Source organism: Pongo pygmaeus, chromosome 2, assembly GCF_028885625.2.
Source record: "Pongo pygmaeus isolate AG05252 chromosome 2, NHGRI_mPonPyg2-v2.0_pri, whole genome shotgun sequence".
Lineage (NCBI taxonomy): Eukaryota > Metazoa > Chordata > Mammalia > Primates > Hominidae > Pongo > Pongo pygmaeus.
Window position 1 is genome coordinate 103,110,217 of NC_085930.1, and position 24,701 is coordinate 103,134,917.

General features: G+C 56.8%; 1 protein-coding gene across 6 annotated transcripts in view; it reads left to right on the top strand.

Moving 5' to 3' along the window:
• The first annotated feature begins 4,675 nt into the window (after positions 1-4,675).
• CACNA2D2 (calcium voltage-gated channel auxiliary subunit alpha2delta 2) overlaps positions 4,676-24,701 on the top strand; it is a 141,293-nt gene continuing 121,267 nt past the window's right edge. For all 6 annotated transcript variants that reach the window (XM_054483281.2, XM_063661952.1, XM_054483282.2 and 3 more), the window contains exon 1: positions 4,676-5,136. In XM_054483281.2, coding sequence (XP_054339256.1) covers positions 4,922-5,136 — 215 coding nt within the window. In that variant the 5' untranslated portion in view covers positions 4,676-4,921. The remainder of the gene's footprint in view (positions 5,137-24,701) is intronic.

Below are 24,701 nucleotides of genomic sequence, written 5' to 3' on the forward strand. Positions count from 1 at the left end.
ATGACCTGGGACTTGGTTCTAACTTTGATGTGCAGGTAGTGACAGCTTGCAATGCCTGAAAGGGTTAAACTCCAGCCCCCTCCATATATTACAGTAAATGGTACTAAACTGACCATCGGTTGATATTGCACCAAGGATCCTTGAAAAATTATTGACGTGTCCAGAGGTAGGGTCCTGTCTGATTACATTTGGAGGCCACTGAACATCTGTACCATGATCAGACAGGGGCATTTTGGGGAGCATTGCATCCCCGGGTATCCCCAAGGAACTGACGAGCGAGCCATGGCAGCCACTGGCAGGTGCAAGTGCTGGTAGTCCGCCATACGTGGAATGAATCCCAGCTGGGGGCCCTTGGAGACCAATGAGTCCAGCCCAAAGCGGGCAGAGAATAGGTACTTTAGAGTTGGCTGGATGAGGCAGGGACAGCAGAACACTGGCCAAGGCTGGGGCCAGCTCAATGGACCCAGGTGGAGGCAGAGCTGGGTAAACAGGGCTCAGAAGGGCAAATGTTGGCTCAAGTCATGCTCACCCAAAAGAATGTCCCCTCCTCCTCTCCCTAATGTGCCCATCCCGACCTATTCACCTTGCAAGACTGAGCTGAAATCCCTCCCCCTTTTCTAGGAATATTTCCCTATCTGCCTGCATACACGGCCTGCCCTTCTTGGGGATGGCCGAGTCTGTTGTCTCCCCTTCGCTAAGTCCTTGCAGAGTACCAAGTCTTCCCTCAGGGTGTTAGATGCTTTGGGTCTTCAGACCACCCCTGCCACATGGGGGTGTCTCCCACTATATGGATGAAGAAATGGGCTCGCAGAGGCAAAATGACTTGCTTACACAACCTGTGATGTCTGATGTCAAAGCTGACACACCTCATGCCCCAGACCAGACCACCCTTCCTGGGCACACCCCTGGGGGCTCCCTTGACATGCCATCAAATGATTCTTTGTTTTTTTTGTTTGTTTGTTTGTTTGTTTTGAGACAAAGTCTTGCTCTGTCGCCCAGGCTGGAGTGCAATGGTGCGATCTCGGCTCATGGTACCCTCTGTCTCCCAAGTTCAAGCGATTCTCCTGCCTCAGCCTCCTGAGCAGCTGGGACTACAGGCGCCGGCTACCACAGCCGGCTAATTTTTTTTTTTTTTTTTGTATTTTTGGTAGAGATGGGGTTTCGTCATGTTGGCCAGGCTGCTCTTGAACTCCTGACCTCAGGTGATCCACCCACCTTGGCTTCCCATAATGCTAGGGATTACAGGCATGAGCCACCATGCCTGGCCCCAAATGACTCTATATGTCAATACTTCCTGTGCCCTCCCATAGCTAAGCACTGCATGAGGCTTGGAGCGGGTGACAAGGACTAGGGAGCCTCAGGGCTCTGCTCGACAAGAGTCCAGAGTGGGCTGGGCGTGGTGGCTCATGCCTGTAATCCCAGCACTTTGGGAGGCCAAGGCGGGTGGATCATGAAGTCAGGAGTTCAAGACCATCTTGGCCAAGATGGTGAAACCCTGTCTCTACTAAAAATACAAAAATTAGCTGGGTGCGGTGGCACGTGCCTGTAATCCCAGTTACTGAGGAGGCTGAGGCAGGAGAATCGCTTGAACCATGGAGTTGGAGGTTGCAGTGAGCCAAGATCATGCCATTGCACTCCAGCCTGGCGACAGAGTGAGACTCTGTCTCAAAAAAAAGAGGCCAGAGTGCAGCTGTGTTTCTGAACCCAAGGCAGAGGCCACAGCATACTACTGGCCGGGGCAGGAAGCAGGAGGGACAGGACCAAGAGGAGGAGGCCCCTCCATTTGGGGGTGGTAGTACCCCAGGAAGGCTTCCTGGTATAAGTGGTATTAATGGGCTCATTAATATCTTGAGTTCAAATGGTAGAGGTAAAAGAGGGTGTTCCAGACAGGAGGAACTGCAGGAGTAAAGCCCGAGGCAGGAGTTTTCTCTGAATAAGGAGCTGTCCAGCCTGTTGGTAAAAGGTGAGACTGGACGCGGGGCAGGCTAGAGTGAGAATCTTGCCACCACAGGCATCCTGGATGTTCCTGATGGGCTTCCTCTGAAAGGGCCACAAGCTGTGGAATCAAGGTTGACACCAGCCCCAGTCTTCTCCCCACAGCAGGGAAGAGCCAGGGGCCTCCAGGACAGAAAGGACTGGGGTGTGCAGAGATGAGCTTCCTGGCTCTGAAAGAATCTAAATAGAGGCTGTGCAAACCCCGGGAGCTGCGGCTTGGGACAGGCCTCGAGTGGCACAGCTGAGCCCATGGCCTGCTTGGCACATAGTAGTTTCTCCCTATGGCTCTATCAGTCTCTTCTGACCTGCTGAGCTGACCTCCCATGCAGAACCAGCATCTACCAGGCCCCCTGTCAGGGTAGCTTCACCTGCCCCTGCCACCCTACGTCTTCCAGCACAGGCAACTTGGGCCAGGTGGGCAGCCCCACATTTACCAATGTGCCTGCCATGGAAGTCCCCCTATTCCTTGGGAAGGCTCAAATTTTTCTCCCAAGATCTTAACGTGTGGCTGTAGCCAGCCACCAAGAGGGCTGAGGATGTTGTGAGGCCTCAAAAGTTGTAATCCGTAAACACTTACCACTCGTTTACTCTTAATTACCTCCCCTCCTTATTTGTCTTCCTTTAACGGCCTGTCAACCAAAATCTCCCGCCTTTCCCTTGGCGCCAGCAGCCTCAATTAGGTGTACATCTGTGGAGGCTAGAACTGAAATACCCAACTGCCAAAACCCACCCACTGTACCTAGACTGACTCCATGTGCCTGACGGCCTGGGCACTTTGGGGGTAGTGTTGCTACCCTGGTGTTGGAGGGCAAGGAGGCTGGCCCTCACATTTCTCAGGCCACTGCAGAGTCTGCCTTGGGAAGGCACCCACCCCCGACAGGGCACCCAAGAGGAATGATGTCCTTTATGATGGTCCCCTGGGGCCATGGGCACAGGTATTATATGTCCAGCAAACAGGTAAGAGAGGATATCACAGGCCAGCCCTACCTTGGGCATGAGGAAGACAGAGATGCCGGGGACAGGTCTCAGCAGGCAGGGCTAGGAGGGCGGCTGTTTAGCTCACGCTTGTCGACTCCTGAGCAGGACCCCTGCCCCCCTGCCCTCCCATTGTGTCCAGAGGTGGCGGGGGGGAAACTGGCTCAGTGAGGACCCTGCTTGTCCCCCCAAAGAGCTGGACTATCGTCTCCCATAGTCCATCAGGTCCCACCTGTCCACCAGGCCCCTGGCCCCTGCGTTGCCTTCCTCTGATACTTTTTTTGGGGTCTCATGGTTTGGTATCTGCTGGCAAACCTCAGTCTGGCCCCTGAAGGCTCATTCAGGTCAAGGGAGGAGGACACTTCAAGAAATGAAGGAAACTGTTCCCTGTCAAGCCCTGGTTTGCTGGGATTGGAGGAGCCAAGGCAGGACTAGGCAGCAAGGGAAGGTTGTCCTGGGCCCTATTTCCAGCCCCTACCCCTACCCTTTTCAGTCCAGGGGCTACTATTCCCTTTCAACTGCAAGCCCTCCTTGGGCTGACTTGTGAGTGGGTGATAGGAGAGCCACTGATACCATGAGGTGGGGCATCTGGACGTTTCCGAACCATCCTGCCCAGCTGGTTACTATCCCTCATTCCTCGTGATAGGCCAGGTCTGTGGGCAGTTATTGCTGAGGGGGTCCTGCCCTGTGTCACGTTGGTGGGGAGCATTCTCTCATCCTATCTGCACCAGAGGCAGAGCTGGGTTCCAGGGCAACTTCAACAGAATCCTAGGGATGATTTCCCCTCACTGTGAATGCTTCAGTTTACCAAGAGATTCTCCCCATTCTCACTTCATCCTGGAAATGGGAGTGGGCACCCACACAAGCATTCACAAGCGAGGACACTGAGGCTCTGAAAGGGCCACAAGCTGTGGAGTCAAGGTTGACACCAGCCCCAGTCTTCTCCCCACAGCAGGGAAGAGCCAGGGGCCTCCAGGACAGAAAGGTCTGGGTTGTGCAGAGATGAGCTTCCTGGCTCTGGAACAATCTAAACAGAGGCTGTGCAAACCCCGGGAGCTGGGGCTTGAGACAGGCCTGCACACAGTGCCTGTTCAGCCCAGGGAAGCGAAGCAAGTGGCTGCAGAGGGCTGCATCCTGCCGTCCCCAGCCCCCCACAACCGTACAGCCGGGCCCAGGTTTCCGCTTAGGGAACCAGGAGGTCCAGGCCCTTTCTGCCAGCAGCCGGGCGTGCAAGCCCCCGACAGAGAGAAATCTTAAAGATAGCTAGAGCCACGGGGGCTGTAAGTTCAGCACGCCTCCTTTTCTGGTCTCCGCTGAAGCTGTCACTTCACCATTAAACCTGTGACTCTAGGCCTTAAGCCTGTTGAAGGTCGAGCCCCCAAAAAGGTTACATATGCTCCTGCCTTGGGCCGCGGGGCCCGCGACTCTTCCCGCGGGTGGGGTGGGGAGGAGCGGCAGGGTCTGAGGTGTGGGGGCGGGGGCGCACCCGGGGGGCTCCGATAGCGGCTGGGGCGCAGGACGCGCGAGCCAGTAGGGCAGACTTCGGGCTGCGCGGGGACGAGGGGCGCGCGGGCACGGGTGGGCGCGTGGCCGCGGCGGGGGCGCGCGGGGGCGGGCCAGCCCGGGAAGAGGGAGGGAGAGAGGGAGAGAAGAGGGCGGTGCCGGCAGGTTGGCGGCGGCTGCTATTTGAGCGCAGGTCCCGGGCCGGGCGCTCAGAGCGCTTGGAGCCAGCGCTGCAGGGAGATCGCAGCGCGCAGCCCGCAGCCCGCAAAGGCGCTGCGGCCCGTGCAGCCCCAGAGGCCCCGCGCGGAGAAGGCGGCGGCGGAGGAGAGGCCGAGTTATCGCCCGCCGCCCGCCGCCCGCCGTCCGCGCCCCGCCACCCCGTCGCCGCCGCCGCCGGCGCCGCCGCCACTGCCCCCCCTCCCCGCGGCGCCGCATCTTGAATGGAAACATGGCGGTGCCGGCTCGGACCTGCGGCGCCTCTCGGCCCGGCCCCGCGCGGACTGCGCGCCCCTGGCCCGGCTGCGGCCCCCAGCCTGGCCCCGGCACCCGGCGCCCGACGTCCGGGCCCCCGCGCCCGCTGTGGCTGCTGCTGCCGCCGCTGCTGCTTCTACCGCTGCTCGCCGCCCCCGGCGCCTCTGCCTACAGCTTCCCCCAGCAGCACACGTAAGTGGCCTCGGCCGGCCGCGGGACCCCGGCCGAGCCTTGCGCCCCGCTCTGCCCCTGGTCCGCGCTACTCCTTCCCTGCGCTCCGCGCCAGGGCAGAGGCGCTGGGTCCGGCTGCCCGCTGCGCCCGGGGGCGGCGGCCCCAAGCCCCGAAGGCTGGCAGCCGCGGTCCCGGCGCTCTGGCTGCGTCGCGAAACTTCCCCGCGGTGCCCCTGCTTCCCCCAAATCCCCCGAATGAGGCAAGGCAAGATCTTCAAGCCCCGGGAGGAGTTGGGGGGGGGGGGCGGTCCGAGCTTGTCAGCTGATTCCCCTGCCGCTGACCCGGTGAGAGGGAAACCCGGGTTGGGTGAGGGGGGCGGCCAGCGACCCCTGCCCGGCGGAGTTGGAGCCGCGCATCTGCCCCACATTCCCTCCCTGGTGGGAATCCGGCGCTTTACAGCCAGAGGTGAGGGACATCTCCACACCTGCCTTCAAAGGCCTTTTCCTTTAGTGGGGAGCTGTATGCTGAGGATGCCAGCACCTTCTTGCTGTGGCCAGTGCCACAGAGGCAGTGTCCCCTGTTCTTGGCCCCCAGTCCACCTGAGGAGAGAGTCCCCTGGAGAGCCCAGTTGGGAGGTGAAGGCGTTGGGGTCCGGGCAGAAGGTGAATGGTGGGAAGGACCCCTGCCTGCGCCTGCTGCTGCTGCCAACAGAGTAATAGCCTCTCCTGGCTCTGCCAGCTTCCGCAGGTTTTCTGGTCCTTCTGAGCCCTCTCCTCCTCCCCAAGAGCCAGCAAACTCGGGCTGCTTCCTACGGGTGAGCTTAGCCAGATGTGTCTGGGGCTGGGAGTGGATGTTCAGTGCATGTGGCCTTTAGGAGGTACCAGTTTCCTGACACTGTGCTTCAGCCCTATGTCAGTGCCCAGACACCCCTGTGGGGCACGGTGACCACCTTGCTTCTGTTATCTGTCTCCGGGTCTGAGGAGCCACCTGTCCCTGGACTCCTTCACCAGTGTCCTGGCCTGGAGACTGGGGCATGAGTCGTCGGGCTGCTGGTGGCCAAGGGGAAGGGTCTGGCCTCAGGGAAAGGGAGAGGCTGGCTCTGCGTCACTTAAACCAGCTCTGCCCAAGGGTAAGAGCCCCTGGTTCTGCCACAAAACCTGCCGACTTCGGCTCGTAGGCTCTCTAAGATGAGGGAAAAACAAACTCAGGAAAAGCGCCTCTCTGGGTCTCTCTCTCCGTCTTGTCATCTTTCTCATTGCACAGCCTGGCTGTGCTCAGGCGGGTGATCAGTTGGCAAATTACAGGTGCCGCACGGACGTGTCCTCTGTCAACCGTCTGGATTTTTCACATGTGTGTGTGTGGGGTGCCCAGGGAGAAAAGAATCGTATGGAAGTTCAGGGCTGGTGGGTGCGTTATTGTCTTTCATTTGCCGTGATGGAAATGGACTTCAATCATAGTGCTTAAAAAAAGCAAAAGCATTATTTTTTTGTTGTTCTTTCTTCCTCAAAGCCAAGCAGGAGCCAAGCCACAATTATTTTTTTCTTAGCCGTTTCATAGCTCCTTGAGTGAAGGTTTAAGTGGATGTCTTTCCACCTCTCCCGACCTCACTCCCTTTCCCTGCAACGTGCAGTTGGTCAGATGGCTTCTGGGCCTGCACGAGTCTCCTCTAGAAGGCCGATGTGAGACCCTGACCAGAGTAGACACCTGTCTCTCTGTCCCCATCCAGAAGATGGCGAGGCGGGTGTGACGGCAGCGGCACATTTCCAGCTGGACGCTCTTCTCTTGTCGATATAGTTGGAGCTAATTTGGGGGTTTGGGACATGTCTTGCAAACTGTAATTAGAGAATGAGGGTGGGGGTGGGGTGGGGGCTGTGCCGCTCTGAGGGTCCAGGGGGAGGTGACTAATGGTACAACGACACAGAGGGATTGCCGTGACAGCCAGCGCCCTTCAGCTTCCCTGGTTCCTGCAGACGAGGATACCCGTTGATCCTTGGAGGGAGGAAGGGGCCCACACATGACCATGGCCAGTGGAATTGGTGCTTTTGTTGAACTGATAAGAAAGGTTTAGGCTGTTGTTGGGGCCAGAAGGTTCTGTGGGGCTGCTCAGGGATGGGTGACCTCCCAGAACCTTCTGCTGGGTCAGTGTGGCCAGGCTGGGATGACACTTTGATACAGGTGGATTTCCAAGGAGGAGAGTGGAACCCAGCTTCATGGCACTGGAGTGACAACCCTTCAGTGGGGAAGGCCCCTGATGAGAAAATCATTTTCTTGTTAGTGTCTGCCAGTGCACAGGGGCCCAGCTTCACAAGCTGCTGGATTTTAAGCAGGTGTGGGTTTGGGGTCCGCTAGCTGTGATTTCTGCAATCGCTCTGGCAGCATGGCTCTCTGCCCACCAGGCAAAATGGACCAAGGCTGCTGCTGGATTGAGAAGGGCAGAGGGGTTACCGCTGAAGGGAGGACAGGGCTTCAGGGTTTTTTTGGGGGGCGGGGGGGGTGGGGGTGGGCTCTCTTACCTTACCTGGACCTGGATCAGAGTTTCAAACAAGGAGGAGGCTACATGTTTGCACACATGTATGCACACGTATGTGCGCTTGTCCGGCTGGGTGTGGGGGGCCTGAGTCCGAGGACATCTTTCACCTGCCTCCTCCTTTTTCCAGTTATGCCCTCCCCAGCATCAGGCCACCACCGCCGGCTGAGGGGCAGCCCTCACTGCTTTGCCTCCCCTTGTGTCTTTCCCTCCCTCCTCCCCTGTCCCCCTTCTTCCGGTCTTTCATGGAGCTGTACCTGTCCTTCCCTGCCCGCCTCTTTTGTCCCCTCTGCTGGGCCTCTGTGCCCTGTTCTCCGGTGCCCCCAGGTTTCTCTGTCCCCTGCTCTGTGGAGTCCTGGTTGAGTGCTGGGTGGAGCACCCGGCTGAGCTGGCCCACCTGACTGCACCCTCTTAGCCCAGCTCTGCTCCAGCGATGGTGTTGGCCAGCGTCTCCCTTCCTCTGAGGGTGGGCAGAAGCAGTGAGGGGCCTGAGGGGTTTGGACCACCAGCAGATTAATGACAACCAGAGTATGTGCTCCTCTCCTGAGTGGACACATGGGGAGCAGTGCCTACAACAGGGCATGCGTCAGTGTAGCTACAGTTAATGGTGGGTGACGTGTGTCTGTCTGGGCCTTCCAGACCCTGTCTCCATCTCCCTGTGGCTCTCCCTGTTGGAGGGAGGCAGCATCACTCATCTGGGTCCCCCATCTTCCCAACAACCTGCCGCAGCTTTTGCAGGAGGGAGGGGTGAGGCTTCCCAGCCGCTGCTGCCATCACCGAGATGCAGAGCTGCCAGGTGCTCACAGCCCTCCTGGTGTGGGGGACTTTGGGGGGAACCTTGGCTGCTGTTCCCCTGGACTCCATCTTTATCAGGCACCTCCTTTTGGTCAGCTGTGGCAGGCTAACCCCTGAGAAAGGAGGAAACTCATTTTAGGATGAGTCCCCTTGTAGTCTGCAGGTGAATCTCACTCCAGATTCTTTGTCACACTCATGTCCCCATGGAGAGACTGACTCCAGAGTAAAGCTGGCCTCTAAGTGGACTTCTACAGAGAGTATCCCCTTCTCCTCCTGCCTGTGTGCGGGTGGGCACTGCCAGCTCCTGGCACCTCGGATATGTATGGGTGGACACTGCCAGCTCCTGGGAGGATGTAGTTTGGGGACATGCTGGGTGTCAGGTGTAGACTTTGCAGGCTCCATTGGGATGACCTTGCCTTAGTTTCCACAATTGAAATGATAGAATCTGCTTAAGAGGCTGGTGGTGGGAATTAACGGGAGAGGATGCCGCCTCTAGTGGGCAGGGAGGGCTCCGTCAGGTGTCATGGCTGCCACTGTTAACATTAGCATTAAGTCCAGATGCTGCAGCCAGGCGGTAGCCAGTCTTACTGCGAGACCCACCAGTCTCCAGGGCTCCCACGGGCTGGGTGGCTGCCTGTCTCTCTACTTTGCTCCTGCTGCCCTGCCATGACTGTGCTCTTTTCTCAGGTTTAGATCCCCTCCTTCAAGGTCTCACACCCGAACCTTCCAGAGGCCTTCCCATCCCAGCTCTGGGCTGTGCCACTCTCAGGCTGTGCCCACCCACATCAGATTCTACCTCCTTGAGGAAGACACTGGGCCACCTCCCTCCCTCACTCCCTGCAACACAGCTTGACTGTGGTGGGGGACATCACCAGGCTAATGGTGATCTCCCTTACTGAGCCCAGGCCAGGCCCCTCGCCCACATTAGTGCCTTGACCTCAGAGCCCGTGGTCGTGTCCATCCTCCAGATGGGGAGACTGACCTCAGAAAAATGAAGGGACCTGCTTAAAGCCCACAACCATGAGAGGCAGGGCAGGGAAAGGATAGATCTGTCAGACACTTGGCTGCCCAGCTAGAGGGCTGGGGACATCTGGGCAGTGGGCCCAGGAAGTGGAGGGGGGCTTGAAGCTGAATCTTTGGGAAGAAAATGAAGAGGCCTTAGGATGTGAGAGCTGGGCCTGGGGCTTCCAGCCATAACTTTGCCCCGTCTGTCTCTCTTTCCTCCTCTGGGTCTCAGGCAACCCTGAGGGGCCTTCCTTGGCACGAAGCTGCCTTGCCAGCCCCAGTGCTTATAGCCCCAGTGCTGACCTCCATCTACCTCCCATGTATACACAGGCCATCAAGGAGCACCCCCAGCCCAGAGCTTTCCTTCCCCGAGCTTTGAGTTATGGGCCAGGCCTGCTCTGTGTGGAGGGGTGGAGGAGAGGAGGGGCTTCATCTCGAGATGAGATGCCATTTCCCTCTCCAGATTCCAGTCTGATTCCGGAGAGAAAGGTCATGGAGGTGGGGGTGGGGCTGGGGGTTGTTCATGGAAACCTGAGGCTGGCTCCTTTAGTCCCTTGGCAGTTTTGCCAGGTCTGAGGGGACTTCACAGGGCTAGGATTTTATAGATGCTTGGGGGGCCTCATGCCATCTGGATGGGTGGGACTTGGGGGGTTTGGGAACCAGCGTTCAAGGGCTTGTTGCTAGGGAACTCTCCAAGGGGCAGCTGGAGGTTTGGGAGTCAAGGCAGGTGGGCCTGAGCTCTGTCTGGCAGGGCAGTGTTGCCTGTAGGATAGGAGTGGTCTTTCTCTTCCCCCTTCCAGCCGCCTACCCCACTCCCATGCGGAGATTTGCCTCCAGACCTGGTGTCTTGTGTCTTTAAGTGACTGGGCTGTGGGTCTCAGGCCTGGGGAGGACATGCTGGGGCTGAGGGTGAGGGGCTTTCCCATTGCTGGCTACAGCCCTCCAGCCAACTGGGAAGATTCTCTTCATGTCAGGTTTTTTTCTTCTTCTTCTGGTGCCTGCTGTCTAAACAAGAAGCTACAGAATCAATATTCGTATTCCCCAAGGGAAATGTGTGTGTGGTTTTTGCTTTTTTTTCCTTCCCTTCTTCTCTTGTCTTGTGGAACCTGAAGAGCCTCCAGAGCTGCCTGTGGCTAAGGGCAGAAGGGGGGCCAGTGCAGGTGACCACAGAGATTGAGATGGCCCTGCTGGCTTGCAGGTCCCCACAGGGGTCTCTTGGGGCCTCCCTAAAGGAGTCAAGTTTCTGTCATTCAAATCTACATAAGGTCAGGACCTAAGGGGCAGACTCAGCCAAGCCCTGCCCTGCCACTGTGAGACCCAGGCTGTTGGCTTGGTGTCCCTGGTCCTGGTCCCGCTCCTCTCACCTGGGCCCTTACAGTGCCTTTCCTTCTGGATCTGGTCTGGCCCTGCTGGGTCCCCAGCCATCACTGTTACCTGTGATTGAGCCTGGTGAGGGGAGAGCCTCACAAACTAGGAGACTGTCTAGCTGGGATTAGGTGGGGAGAATCTTCACAAAGGAGTTCTGAAAGCCCCCATCTTAGGTGAGGGGGCCTCTGTCAAGGGCAAGCCCAGCCTAATCTTCTCAGTTGGGTAGCTTGCTTGGTGACCTTGGACAAAACCCCTCCTCCCCCTGGGCCTCAGTTTCCTTTCTTCCAGGATCCTTCCAACTCTGACATTCCAATGCCCTAAGAAGACAGATCTGGGGTCTTCCTGCTCCTCTCCACGCCCTGCTTTAGCTGCGGCCGCTGGGCCTTGTCTCTTCCAGTGTGAGGCTGCCTGGACCTCCCATCCTCCTTTGGCCATACCTTGGGTGTCTCACGGCTGCTTTTCAGATTGACCCCCTTTGAGCTCTGATTAGCCTAATTGTTTAGCAGAGAGGGAGGGGCATGGGAAGCCTTTCCTGCTGATCAGTATCCATCTTTCCCACCTTGGAAATGATCCTCAGTCAACAAAGGGTAAGGGATGGGTGAAAAGGATGAGACGTCACTCCCTCTGCCTGTCTTTTCCCTGCCCCTCTTAGACCCTGGGCCCCTTTCTTCCCCTTTGATGCCTGCCTTCCCTGATGGCTAGTTCTTTCTGAACAAGCCCCCTCTTCGTGTACACTGAGACTCTGCCACACTTCTCAACAGCTGTGTGACCTTGGGAACTTCCACAGCTTCTCTGGGTCTTGGAGCCTCATCTGTAAAACAGGGCTTCCGTGGCTGTACTGCCACATAGGGTTGGGGTGTGATAGACTTTGAGGGATGGGCCTGGCCCCAGGGAGTCTGTGATAAGGGCATGTGGATCCCGACTGGATCTAGGGGGTATTTGCAGTCTAGCTGGGCCTGCACTCCAAGTGCCAGCCACTATCCCCTCATCCATAGCACCCAGCACCCATCCAGGCCCTACAGGCACTTGGGACCCACTTGTGGTTTGTGAGTCTTTCCTCTTGTGCTTTGCTCTTGCCTTTGCCTGTGTGCACATGTTAGCTTGTATGTGGGCGTGTCTACACCTGTGTGTTCATGTATGTGTGTGCATGTGTCAAATGTGTTCACATCTAAGCATGCTTGTGCGTATACCCACTTGTGTGCATGTGTTTGTACTCACACATGGATGCATGTGTGTAGATGTGTGTGCATGGGCATTCTCGTGTGTAGGCAGCAGTAGGTGTGTGCGTGTATGTGCATATGAATTCAAATGCGAGCATGTGCTTGGGAGCCTATGTAGTGCAAGCACACGTGTGGTTTATCTCTGCAGCCAGAATGGGTTCCTAGTGCCCACCTTCACCACCTGCCTTTGAGGTTAATGCCAGGGCTCGGCTGGGCAAACACTGGCAGTGGGAAATAAAGCATCCTGATTGTTAGGGCCAGTGTTTTGCAAACTTTTATGTTAGAAACAGCCTGAGTTAAGGTTGAGCTAGAAAGTTTGATCTTCTACCAACTGGCGTGATGACAGTCTGCAAAGGAAACAGAGGCTGCGTCCTTGTAATTCAAATTTTTGCAAATTGAATGGTATTTAGATTCACTGGAGGACTTGGGACTCAGAGGAGCTCCGTGAGTCCTTTGTGAAGTGAAGCATCTTTGCAAACAGCCCTTCCCCGTGTGGAAAATCTGGAGGGTGGGCGTGGAGCCTGGGCTCAGGCAGAGTGGGAAGCTCTTGCTGTGTGACCTTGGGCTGGCACTTTTCCCTTTCAGAGTGGGTGCTTCTCATTTGCACACTGAAGGGCAGGAGACTGGCAGCCCTTGAGTATCTGCTGTGGGTTTGGGTCCTCCCCCCAGCAAGACACCGTGGGCACGATTCGGGCTGTAAAAACTTTGGCTTGATGATCCCTTGATGATCTGGAGGGATGATCCCGCCACATATTCTCTATCTGGAGCATCTCCAGCAAAGACACTGCCTTCAAGGATGGATTTTTGTCTACTGAGTCTTCATAAATAAGGCTGTCCAGTGATGCCCTGTGATGGGCCCTGGCCCCAGTAGCTGTGTGGACCCAGTTCTCGTGGGTTCTGTTGTCTGAGAGTTTTGCTTTCCTGGCATTTTCAGGACTCGCCTGTGTGTTGTCAGTGCTGTGATGGCCCAGGGCCCTTGGCATTTTGGGAAGTGGCTGTGAGGGGCTCAGGAGCCTACAGGCCAGGAGGGGTTCCTGTGGGGGCAGGGAGCCTGGGTGCAACCGTCTCCTTGGGCATTATGGGCTTTGCATGCTTCCCTGACTTGGAAAGGACATGCCACAGCCACAGAAATCCCTGAGGTCCTGATACCACCATCATATAGACAGGGAAACTGAGGCCCAAGATGGGGGAAGGGAACCTTCAAGCCCCACATATCTGTGGCTGCACATACTCTGTGGGCAGGGCCCAGCCCCCATCCCTAATGCTCAGTACAGACTGCGGGGAGGGTGACTCCCTATGCAGCCTTCCTCACACTGATGTACAGCTGTTTCTCTTAAATAAAAATATCCGGCCGGGTGCAGTGGCTGACGCCTGTAATCCCAGCACTTTAGGAGGCCGAGGTAGGAGGATCACTTGAGCCCAGGAGTTGAAGATCAGCCTGGGCAACATGGCAAAGCCCCATCTCTACAAAAAAATACAAAAATTAGCCAGGTGTGGTAGTGCACACCTGTGGTCTCAGCTACTCAGGAGGCTGAGGTGGGAGGATGGCTTGAGCCCAGGAAGTTGAGGCTATAGGGAGCTGTGATGGTGCCATTGGACTCCAGCCTGGACACTGAGTGAGAGCCTGTCATTTATAAATAAATAAATAATAAATAAATAAAATCTATGTCATGGGTCGGGGGGGCAAGTTGAGGTCTGCTTTGGCAAACTCGAAGGGCAAGATGTCTATGTGGTGTGAGGCCCCAACTCCTTGGGTTTCTGTGGGGCAAACTCTGATGTCCCTGTGTTGTTTCAGAGACACAAAAGCTTTCTGGGTCCCCTTGGGAAGGACAACTTTGTCACCAGGCAGTGTGGGCTTGGAGGGGCTGGCGTATTCCTGAGACGGTAGAGGCCCGTGCTCTGCCTCGAGTTTCCAGCCTGACGTGGCATTTCAGTCTTGATCACTTCCTTCCGCAGCCCGTGTTCTCCTCCTGCTGGCCCCGCCTAAAATGCTGCATTTGAAGCCTTAAAGGTCAGGCCTGGTGCTGCCACCAGTTCCAGCAAACAAACAACTAAACAACCCACCCCCGCCCTGCCCCCACTTCAGTTATGAGAAAAGAGAACGAGCTGGCAGAGCAGGCCTCTGTGCTAAGGGCCCTTGCAAATGGGCATTTCTCCTTTCTCTCTGTGAGCTGAGTCCGTGGTGGGTGTGTTAGGGCCCTGGGAGTCTTTGTATCTCTCCTTGGACCCCCCCAGGCTTGCTGGAGTGTCTCCCTTTTGGGCTAGCTGGGACCTTGCACCCCAGAAGCCTGCCATGGGCAGAGCCCCACTTCCCTGGCTGGCCCCTGAGGCCTTGCCTGGGCTGGCTCCAGCCTCTGGCCCTGGGACTATCTGGGACACTTGAAGGTTCTGAGAAGAGCTCTGGCCTCCCCACCTCTGGCCTTCGCTCACTGCTCACTGTGTCCCTCTCCAGGCTGCTGGCTCCGCCCAGGGCCCTGGGGCAGGAGCCTTCCTGACCAACACCCTCCTCCAGCTCCCTGCCCTTTGTGAGTCCCTCCTCCAGCCCCGTGCCCCTCCTGCAGCTCTGTGCCGGGTCATGGGGCTCTTGAGGAGCAGGCATTGAGCTGACTGCGACCCCCTCAAGATCTGAGTCTGAGGAGCGCATTTGGCTGCCAACAAGAGGCTGCTTCTGTGCTTACCATGTATGGTGGGTTTTCCTCATGGTGGGCCCTTTATCCCCTGACAGGGAGCCAACAGGTGTGTGATGCGGCTGCTGGCAAAGACCAAGTGGTCACCTGTGCTCGGCCTGGTGGCCTCGCTTTTGGTGTAGCTGTGTCCTTGGCCAACTTCCTGCATGGCAACAAGATGGCTGCCACAGCTCCAGGCATCATCTGCAGACCTAGGCACTAGGCATGGAAGAGCTGTCTCCTCTGGGTTTCTCTTAAGAGGGGAGGAAACCTTGCCCAGAAGCCCCCAGCCGACTTCCTCTCACATCTCATTGGCTGGCACTGAGTCACATGTCCACTCTGAACCAATCACTGGCAATCTAAACAGTACACTGTGATTGGTTCAGGCTAATCAGGATTTACCCTTGAGCCGAGGATGGGGTCACCTTGGGCTGGAGGTTGAGATTCTGCAGAAGGCAGGGAGTGATGGAGGATGGGGAAGCAGTGTCTGCTGCAGGGTCAGAGGAGAGGCTTGAGGGTGGGAGTTGGGGCCAAGGAAGAGGTGGGAGATAAGGGGACGGGTGACCATGCCAAGGAAATGTTTGTAAATATAGTAGTTGTTTTAACCACATCAATCACTACAAGCTGGGCCCCCGGTGGTATATTTCACACATGTTAGGTCAGTCCATTTTTATCCCACTTTCACAGATGAGAAAAATTGAGGCTTAGCCAGGCTAAATGATAAAATCACACAGATGGCAAGTGGCGGGGGCAGGATTCCCCCTAGTGCTCGGGTCCAAGCACTCAGCCCTGTCCCACACATCCCTCCTGCATCTCACCTGTTCCGGGCAACCCCTGGCCACAGGACCTTCAGGGTGTCCCTACACTCCCACGATGTTCTGCCATGCATCTCCCTCTGCGGGGCTGCCCTACTGGCTGGGCTGACGTCCTTGGAGGGTTTATTTCTCACTGGGGCTGTGGCATCCCCAGATTCCTTGGAACCACCTCAGGACCAGAAGTAGGAGATTTTTGGCTCCGAATCCCCCTCCCAGTAGAACAGCCCCACCCTTACTTGTGTTATAGATGTGGGTCAGTGAGAACTGTGGGACCCGTTGGTCCAGTTTAACTCCCGTGTGGTACAGATGGGGAAACTGAGGCCTGGAGAGGGTCACTTCCTTTGGCCTCTCAGCACTTGAGGCATAGACTAGACCCAAACCTGGGGTTTGGGGGAGCAGCCACTGCCCTCAAGTTGCCATGCTGTACCAGTGAGGTTTGGTCAGTCAGAGGCCTGAAGGAGGCCATTCAGGCCACGTCCTGTCTCAGGCAGGGCCTAGGCAGACTATTTAGGACAACAGCAAGTTGTGGGTTCAGATGACGTCTGAAGATAGCGCTGGCATGAGTGGGCTAAGAGGATGGCCAGAGGGGCATGTCCTGCTGCTGTGAAACAGTGCAGCTGACCTGGCCTTAGAGGGCCACAGCTACGGAAGTGACACATAGACATGGCTATGGGGAAGGCCCAGACTTGGCTGGGTGCTGCCTGTGAGACTTTATTCTCATCTTGTGGGGAGGGTGGCTTCAGGGTGGGGTGTACTTGCCTACAGTGGGGGTATACTTTTGCCTACTCACTGCAGAGGACTGGGTGTCATTCGTCAGCACCCAATGGTGAATATGATGAGATCCATGCTCCACCGTGGCCAGGAACCTAGCCCTTGCCATTACTCTCTGGCTCTGTTCCCTGCACCAATCCTGGGTCCGGGCTGGGCAGTGTCCAGGAGCCAGTCAGACAAGGGCACAGGTCTTGGGGTAAGCCCTGGACTCTGTCCTGCTTCTGGATTGGGTACCCCTCTGGCCAATGTTCCCTACCTGTCACATGAGGAAAGAGGGATCTCTGGGGCTGTCCAAGGGTCAGGGAAAGGAAGAAGCTGGCCTCTACCGGCCACGGCTGTGAGTCCCCCAACTGATAGTCCTCCCCTGATCTGGGTCTCCTTCTGGGGCTTTCTCCCAGTCACATGCTGGAACTGGTGGTACTGTCGCCTGTTCTCACAGAGTAGTCAGGCAAGGCAGTCTGAACTCACCTTCAATTCTCCCACCTCTCCATCCTTCACCCTCCTTCTTCCTCCCCACTCCATGCCCGCCTCACCCCCTGGGCTGTGCCTAGCAGTACCTGGGCAGAGCAACTTGAGGGGAGGGAGGCAGCATGTTTAATTGTTTAAGTCACACCTTGGCTGGTGCAGGCCCCAGAAACCCTAGGGGCTTGTACAGCAGGGTCTGGGGGCCTCCCCTTGGCCCTTCCTCTTCCAGTCTCCTCCTAACCCACCTTAGCCTCACTGTGATAGTCTGGGCAAACCTCCTGCCCTCCTCCTCCGAGCCTCAGTGTCCTCGCTGTTCTCAGCACCCTCCATAGAAAGGGATCCTTCTGCAGCTGACAGTGGTGCTCCCCCTGCCACCTCATCTGCATAACTGTCATCTCTGTCCTGCTCTGTAACCGGTGCTTGTGGAGACCTCAGCAAGGAGGCTGCTTCTGATGGGCATGGGGAGGGGCACAGAGTGGGATGTCTGCCCTCAGAACTGAGTGCCCAACAGAACAGAAGCCATCTCCTTCCATGGGGGCTTAACAAGCACCTGCTGTGCACTCAGCATGGAGGAAGCTGGGGAGAGGTTGGATGGGCTGCCGAGGGCCCTGCCAACCCCAGGCAGGACCCACCTGTTGTCCCACTGACCTCTACCTGTCCTTCGGTGCTTGGCTTGGAGTCACTGTCCCCTGAAACCTTCGCTGACCTCCTTGTCTGGGTCAGAGGCCTCCTAGCCTGCTTCAAGCCCCTCTCCTCCCCATTCTTGTCCTGAAATAGACCTTGCTGCCTGGCTGCTCAGGGGCTGTGTGGCTGGGAGGGGTGGGGGCAGTGGCCGGTTGCCCTTGGCTGGAGCTCCCAGCTAGCATACACCAAGTACTCAATAAATGTGTGCTGAGCAGGCAGCCCATGGTCTGTGCAGGTGTCCACAGAGCCAAGCTGGTCGTGACTGTGGAAAATGGAGCAGCCTCTTCCACAACAGCCTGGGACAGAGCCTGGCTTTGCTGGGGCCAGAGGGCATCGGCCACTCCCACATATCTTCCTGTGGAGTTTTCGCAGCCCAGGGGCTGCCTTCGAGGGCTGCCCTGGGGAGGGAGGTGAAGGGGGTGTCCAGAGACCCACTGAGCTGTATTATTTAATGGGGTGGGGGCAGGGCCCAGGCATTAGCATGTTTTCTAGAGCCCCCTCTTCCCCCTAAGTTGAGCCAAGGTACAGAACTGTGGCCTTAGGGGATAGGAAGGTAAACACAGGATCCCCACCCTCTGCCCAGGAAGGGAGCACTGAGGCTCCCAGGGATGGGAGATGGTGTATATTGGTTCTGAGCAATGTCGTGACCATGGTATCTATGGGAGCCAGCTGAACCCAAATGCCTATGCATGCAGCCGGTTGCCAAAATCTGCGGCTTGTCCCAGGGAGATCACCTGGCTTCCCAGCCGGCTGCCCCGCTCCTTCCAAACCGCTCCTCTGCATAGACATTTGCCCATGCCCCATCTGCCCTGCCGTCCACTCCACAGCCTGCCCATCTTTCAGGATCTGCTTCCTGACCATCCCTTCCCCACCTGAATCTACTCCCATACCTTAGCTGTGTGTTGCCCTGAGTGGGCTCTAGGGTCTCCAAGGGCCAACTGGGTCCCTGCTCTTGGGACACTCAGTCCATGGGGGAGATAAACAGTGAAGAAGACATGGGAGTGAGACCAAATAAATAACACCATGCATGGTTGGTGCCCCAAGCAGCATCCAAGGGGCCATGAGACATCCTGCTCCAGGCCCCCAGGCTCCCCCGCCATTCCCATGGCCCTGGGCCTCCCCAGTCAGGGTGTGGAGGTCCTGGGGAGATCACCTGGACCCACCTTTCTCCATGGATAAGCCATTGATGGGGGGACAAGGCAAGGGGCAGGGATTGAGTAGGGGAGAGGCCTGCCTTGCGTGTAGATCCAGCCCCAGCCCCAGTTTTGGCGGCTCCCAGCAGCCCCACCCCTGTCTTTCTGATGCGCTTCCCGGGGCTGCTGCTCCCCTGGGCAGTGCCTCCTAGCACCCACCATGCCTTGGGCTGCCCAGACCTCATGACTATGGCCCTGCCTGTCTGGTGCCCCACAGCCCCAACTTCCCTGGCACAGAGCAGCTGGAGGAGGGGGTTGTGGGGAACAATCCCAAAGGCCATTAAGCCTAGTGATTTACACAGTTCCTGAGCCAGCGCTGGGGGAAGTATATTTCACAGGTGATTTCCAGACTGGTGGTATATGGAGGAGGCCGTTACTGTACAATGAAGAAGGATGGGGACTTCATGGGACCATCTAGAAGGCCCTGGAGCTGTGGGCCCTGATGCATATGCCTGCTGTGTGGTAGAAAGCCTGGTTCTGGGGATTATAAAGGGAACCCCATATGTGACCTTGTTTGTGCCTCAGTTATCTCATCTTTATGATGGGATCACATTTCCTATGTTTCATAGTTGTAAGGATGGAACATCCAGTCATTCAGCCAGCATTTTTTGAGCACCTTTTGCCTGTCAGCTGCTGTTCTCAGGAGATGATGTTCTAGTGACAATATCTGTGTCAGAAAACACCAGGAAGGCTGGGTGCGGTGGTTCATGCCTATAATCCCAGCACTTTGGGAGGCTGAGGCAGGCGGATCACAAGGTCAGGAGATCAAGACCATCCTGGCAAACACTGTGAAACCCCATCTCTACTAAAAATACAAAAAAATTAGCCAGGCGTGGTGGCGGGCGCCTGTAGTCCCGGGTACTCGGGGGGCTGAGGCAGGAGAATGGCATGAACCCGGGGGGCAGAGCTTGCAGTAAGCGGAGATCACATCACTGCACTCCAGCCTGGGCAACAGAGCGAGACTCCGTCTCAAAAAAAAAAAACACCAGGAAAATGGCGAAAGCTTTGCACTTGTGGACACTTCTTGCTAGGGGGGTGGTAGAGGGGCTGCAGCAGGAGGGAGCTCCCATGGAGCTGGGGGAAGAGGTGTGGGGGATGGGGTGGGTAATAACAATATCCCCAGCCTCTAATGTTTGTTGTGCTGAGCCTCAGTACTCTCTGCTGCCCTCACCCCGGGGTCAAGATTGCAAGATACAAAATACAGGGCAGTGTCAGGATGCCAGGGCCAAGAGGCTCTGCACCCGGGCCCAGTTGCGATGGGTACTGGTTTGTTTTTGTGGAGTGAATGAATGAATGAATGAAATCAGCTCTTGAGAGACTGAGCTCCCACTTAAAGAGGCCCAGCTTCCCTGGGCACAGCCGTCTCACTGCCCTTCCGTCCAGTGTGTAGAGGTGCTCCCATGTACTTGAGGGTAGGAATTCTGCAGGCCTTGGTGTGGGAGCAGCCTGCCTTGGTGCCCACGGTCAGTCTGTGGGTGCTCACGGGGCATCACTGTGTGCGGAGCCCACTGCTGGGCCTTGCATATGTTGTGCCCTCCGTTTGGATTGCCCTCCTGCTCTGTGGTGCCACCTTCATTTGGCCAGCCCCTAGGCCAGGTCAGGCCCCTTCCCATGCATCCCATGCATCCTGTCCCCAAGGCTTGCTGGACTCTTCTTCTCATCAGGCCCCAATCCGGATCAGGTATCAGCTTCCTCTGCTTGGATTCCAAGCTCCCAAGGACAGGCCTGCATCTGCCCTGCTTGCTGCCACATCCTTCCCAGGTGCCCATAGTAGGTACATGGTTACTATCGGAATGAATGAATAAGTGAGTGAGTGACTGGATGGGGAGTGAGCAAGCTAGTTGGGAATTTACAGAAAGTTGGAAGCACCTGCAAAGTATTTTGCCAGTAATGAGACCTGCTGGTTCAGCCACCTGCCTCTCCTTAAGCCAATCCTGAGGCTCACCAGGCAGGGTGGCTCCTCTCGGATTGGGGAGGCTAGAAAGGTGGGGTAGCTGGGGCTGCACTAGAAGCCCCTTCCTCGTGCAGCTGTGGATCCCTCACAGCCTGCAGAGGGGATTTGCATTGCTAAAGGATTTACCACAGAGCACCCGAGAGTAACGGGTTCATGGCGCGTCAAGGCAGGTTGAGCACTCACATTCCATTTACATGCAGCTTGGCGCACTCTGAGGGTCCAGGCACTAGCAAGAAGCAGATCCCAGAGGAAGTGGGCGTTCTCCCCATACCTGGCTCAGGCTCCCTGGTGGGGGCATTGGAGGGAGCTGGGGCTCTGCCCTGCTGCGACAATGTTCCTACTGCAGGATAGCCCTGATAGGGTATAAGGAAGGACTTCCCCATTGCACTCAGCTTTGGCTTGCTTGTGGAGGCAGTGAGTTCCTGAGGTAGCCCCCTTCTCAAAGTTGGAAAAGGCTTTATACAAGGGGCGGCCCTTACCTGCAACCTACTTCCTATTTGGCCATTGGAGTCCACCTTGAGGTTAAGGAGGCCTGACAGCCTAGGGGACAGGGCCATGGCTGAGTTGACTGGGTTCAGATTCTGGTTCAGCAGTATGGTCTCGGGCAAGTTGCACCATTTCCACAGGCCTCAGAGTGCTCATCCGTGAAGTGGGCAAGAACTGGCCTGTGCCTGGCCGAGGTACCATCGCTGCAGTGGAAATCACACGAAGTGTCCAGCGCACAGGCCCTCCGCGTCAGCATTGCCTTTCCCTGGTGCTTGGCTGCCTGCTGAAATGGGGGCCCCTTTCCCAGCCCTGTCCTCCAGCCTGTCTCCTACTGCAGAGTGAGGTGGTCAGGGCAGGCCAGTCTGGTAGGCGGAAGATGTTCTGGTAAATTTATCCCCAAGTGTTTCCAGAACTCTTTTTGGCCAGGCTCCAAGCTAAGCTCTGTAGGAAGCTTGATGATGGGACTAGGCTGCATCCCCAGCCTAAGATGAGGCTTGGTAAAGTGTGGTGAGAACTGTGGCTTTGAGAAGAGGGTGGGGGAAACCTGGGAAGGCTTCCTGGTAGAGGTGACTTGGCCAGGTAGAGGAAGGACAAGGCCAGAGAACAAAGCTGGCCCTGATGGGTTGAGTTCTGTCTTTGCTTGGCCTCTCCTCTATACGTGGATGTCTTTGGGGGGCCTGTGAGCTTCCACAGAGGATTTTGCTCTGAGGGGGAGTGGAGGACCTTGAGGGGGTCTCTGTCTTCTTCAAGGCAGGAGGCCATGTTGAGGACTCATACAGAGGACAGCTATTTGTGGCTTAGCGAGGATTTGACTCATGCTGGGGGGTGGGGAGGATGTGCAGGAGGGGAGATGGGGATGTGTGAATCACAGAATCTGACCAGAATGGTTGGTGACACATGGACAGGGTCTGTCGTGCCACCTCTAGTCCAGCTTCAGCTCCTGGTGTGGGGCAGGAACAGAAGGCTGTAGCTCCTGGGTTCCTCCCTGACCCACCTGGTGAGCTCCACAGGTGTCCCAACCCTACTGTGCTCTCTGAGATGAGGCCTGGGCGTGGCGCCCCCATTTCAGCACTGGCTGGGCACACAGGGACTGCAGCAGTGTTCACCTCCTGAGGGCTGATCATGCTGAGCCTCAGCTTACCCATTTGTGAAATGGGCCTGGGCAGGACTTATGTTCCCATCGTGCCTGACTACCTGGGGAATGTGCTGGGGAGAGGAGGTGTCGCAGACCCCAAAATGCCCATAGTCTGTGTCAGTGGCCGGGGTGGGTGGTTCCAGGCCTGGAGAACCCTGGATCCACCTCCTGGATTCCTGTCCCCGTGCCCCTGGTCTGGACCCTTTGCATTGCCCCTGGGAGGCCCGGGCTTGTTTGTTAGTGCCTTTTGCTGATTGCTATATCCCAGCTCTAGACTTCTGAGAAATTCTCAAACAGTGAAAACTGGTGCTGGCACCTTGGTGACCTCTGAGCCTCAGTTACCAGGGCAGTTGCTGGTTTTACCCCTGGCCTCAGGAAAGGGTTCTCCCCCGACCCCGGCATAGTGAGCTGTAAGTCACTGTTACCATGTGTGCCTGCCTGTCTCCGTATCCTAGGAGTTTCTCAGCAGAGTGCAAAACACAGGAATAAACTGAGTGCTGGGTGGTGGGAGCTGCTGAGGCCCCCATGGGCCCCGAATCCAGATGCTTCAGAACAGCCTCAACGTTTATAATGATTATTTACTCAATACGGAGTCATGTTTTACAGTGCTGCCTTCTAAAATACATTTATAACTACCTCATCAGTTACATATTAGGGGTCCACATTGGATTTTGTTGGAAAAATAAAAGGTGAATGATCTTGCTGCTGGAGCAGTTTGAAAACCACTAGGGTGGCTCAGTTTTGTCAGTCCACAGATGGGTAACCAAGCCACAGACAGGGGAGTGGGTGAGCCCGCACGGAGCCCGTGGACTCTGGCTCCAGGAACCGGAACCTAAGTGTGCAGGAGAGAGCTCCATGGGGGTGAGGGTAGGGGTGGGTGCAGGTGCTGGGTGGCTGGTGTTTAGGGACAGGGTGGCAGAGATAGAGTGGAGGACAGCCCAGGTCTGGGTCACTCTTCCTCAGCACTTTCTTCTTGCTTCCTGGAAGAAGTGGCTGCTCCAGCACCAGGGCCTTCTGGGAGAGCCATGAATTATGCACGGAAGCCACAGTCCTGGGCAGGCCCATCATAAACGAGCCTTAATAATTCATATGGAAAGGAACCAGGGGAAGGGAGGGCCTCCTGGGCCAGCCCTGGGGCAGCCACCACGCTGCCAACCTCTCCGCAAGCTCCCCCGTCCACCCCACCTGCCTACCCCATGGCCAGCCACACGCAAGCTGGACAGGAGGGCTGGGAGATCAGCAGGACTCTGGGGAGGTTTATTCACTCAGCAAATGGCCTGTTCTTCCAGGCGGGAGAGCAGGAGCCTCCTGGCTCAGGGCTCACAGCCCAAGGCAGAGGCTAACAGTAAGCAAGAGCGAGGATGTCTGATGGAATACTAGCCAAAAGAATCACCCCAGGAGAGGACATGGAGATCAATTGCTGCTGGGGGGTGCGATTTCAAATGGAGGGGCAAGGAGGTCTTCACGGAGCAGGTGACGTGTGTGTGGAGACTGGAGGGAGGTGAGAGGCCCTTGGACTTCTGAGGAGAGACAGTTTCAGGCAGAGGGAACAGCATGTGCCGAAGCCTGTGCAGGGACTATAGGGGCATATTCAGGCCACACCAAGGGGTGAGGTCAGGGAAGCTACTGGAGGTGCGGCCACTGGGTGGACTTGGGTTTTCCCTAGTGCGATGGAGTTGACAGAGGAGGGACATGACAGCAGGGCACTCCAGCCATGTGTAGAGGGGAACAGACTGGGGAGGCAGGTGCCAGGCAGAAGGTGGAAGCCGGTGAGTGAGCTGGCAGCTACAGAGGTGCAGGAACCCTGATGGGTGCCCGGCCAGAGAGGCAGTTGGCAGTGTGTGGATTCGGGCCTATTGCAAAGGTGGAACCTGTAGCACTTGCTGATAGATTGGATGTGGGTGTGAGAGAAAGTGGGTTCTAGGTCACACCAAGTCTTTGACCTGAACCGAGGGAGCTGCCATCAGCAGAGGCAGGGAGTGGGGAGAAGAGGTGGAGACGGTCCCAAGGGACTCTCAGGATCTCGGATCTCGTTTCGGACACTTTCAGTTTGAAAGGCCCCTTAGCCACACCCGCAGCTGGGCATTGAAGACTGATGTTCTGAGTTGAGGTATGTGCAGCCTGATCTGAGTTGAGGTATGTGCAGCCTGACAGGTGTGACCTGGAGCACATTTCTCAATTGCTCTGTGCCTTGGTTTCCCTCTGAGGATTGCGGATAGTGATCTGGCTGCTATGCAGATGAATTAAGGCAGTGCAGTGAGATCCCTGGCCTGTCACCACTGGCTCAGGCCTCAGGCAGGGAGGGCCCCCATCAGACCCCTTAAGATATGGATCCCTAAACGGTCCATGGAGGCCTCAGGCTACCACTCCTTGGTTAGAGAGGGAAACTGAGACCCGCAGAGGCCAAGAAGCAGAGCCGAGTGGGCCGCCTGGGGTCTTCCATTCCTGGGTATTGCTGCTACCTGGCTCCAGGCTGTTCTGCTTCCCTCCACACCCCACAA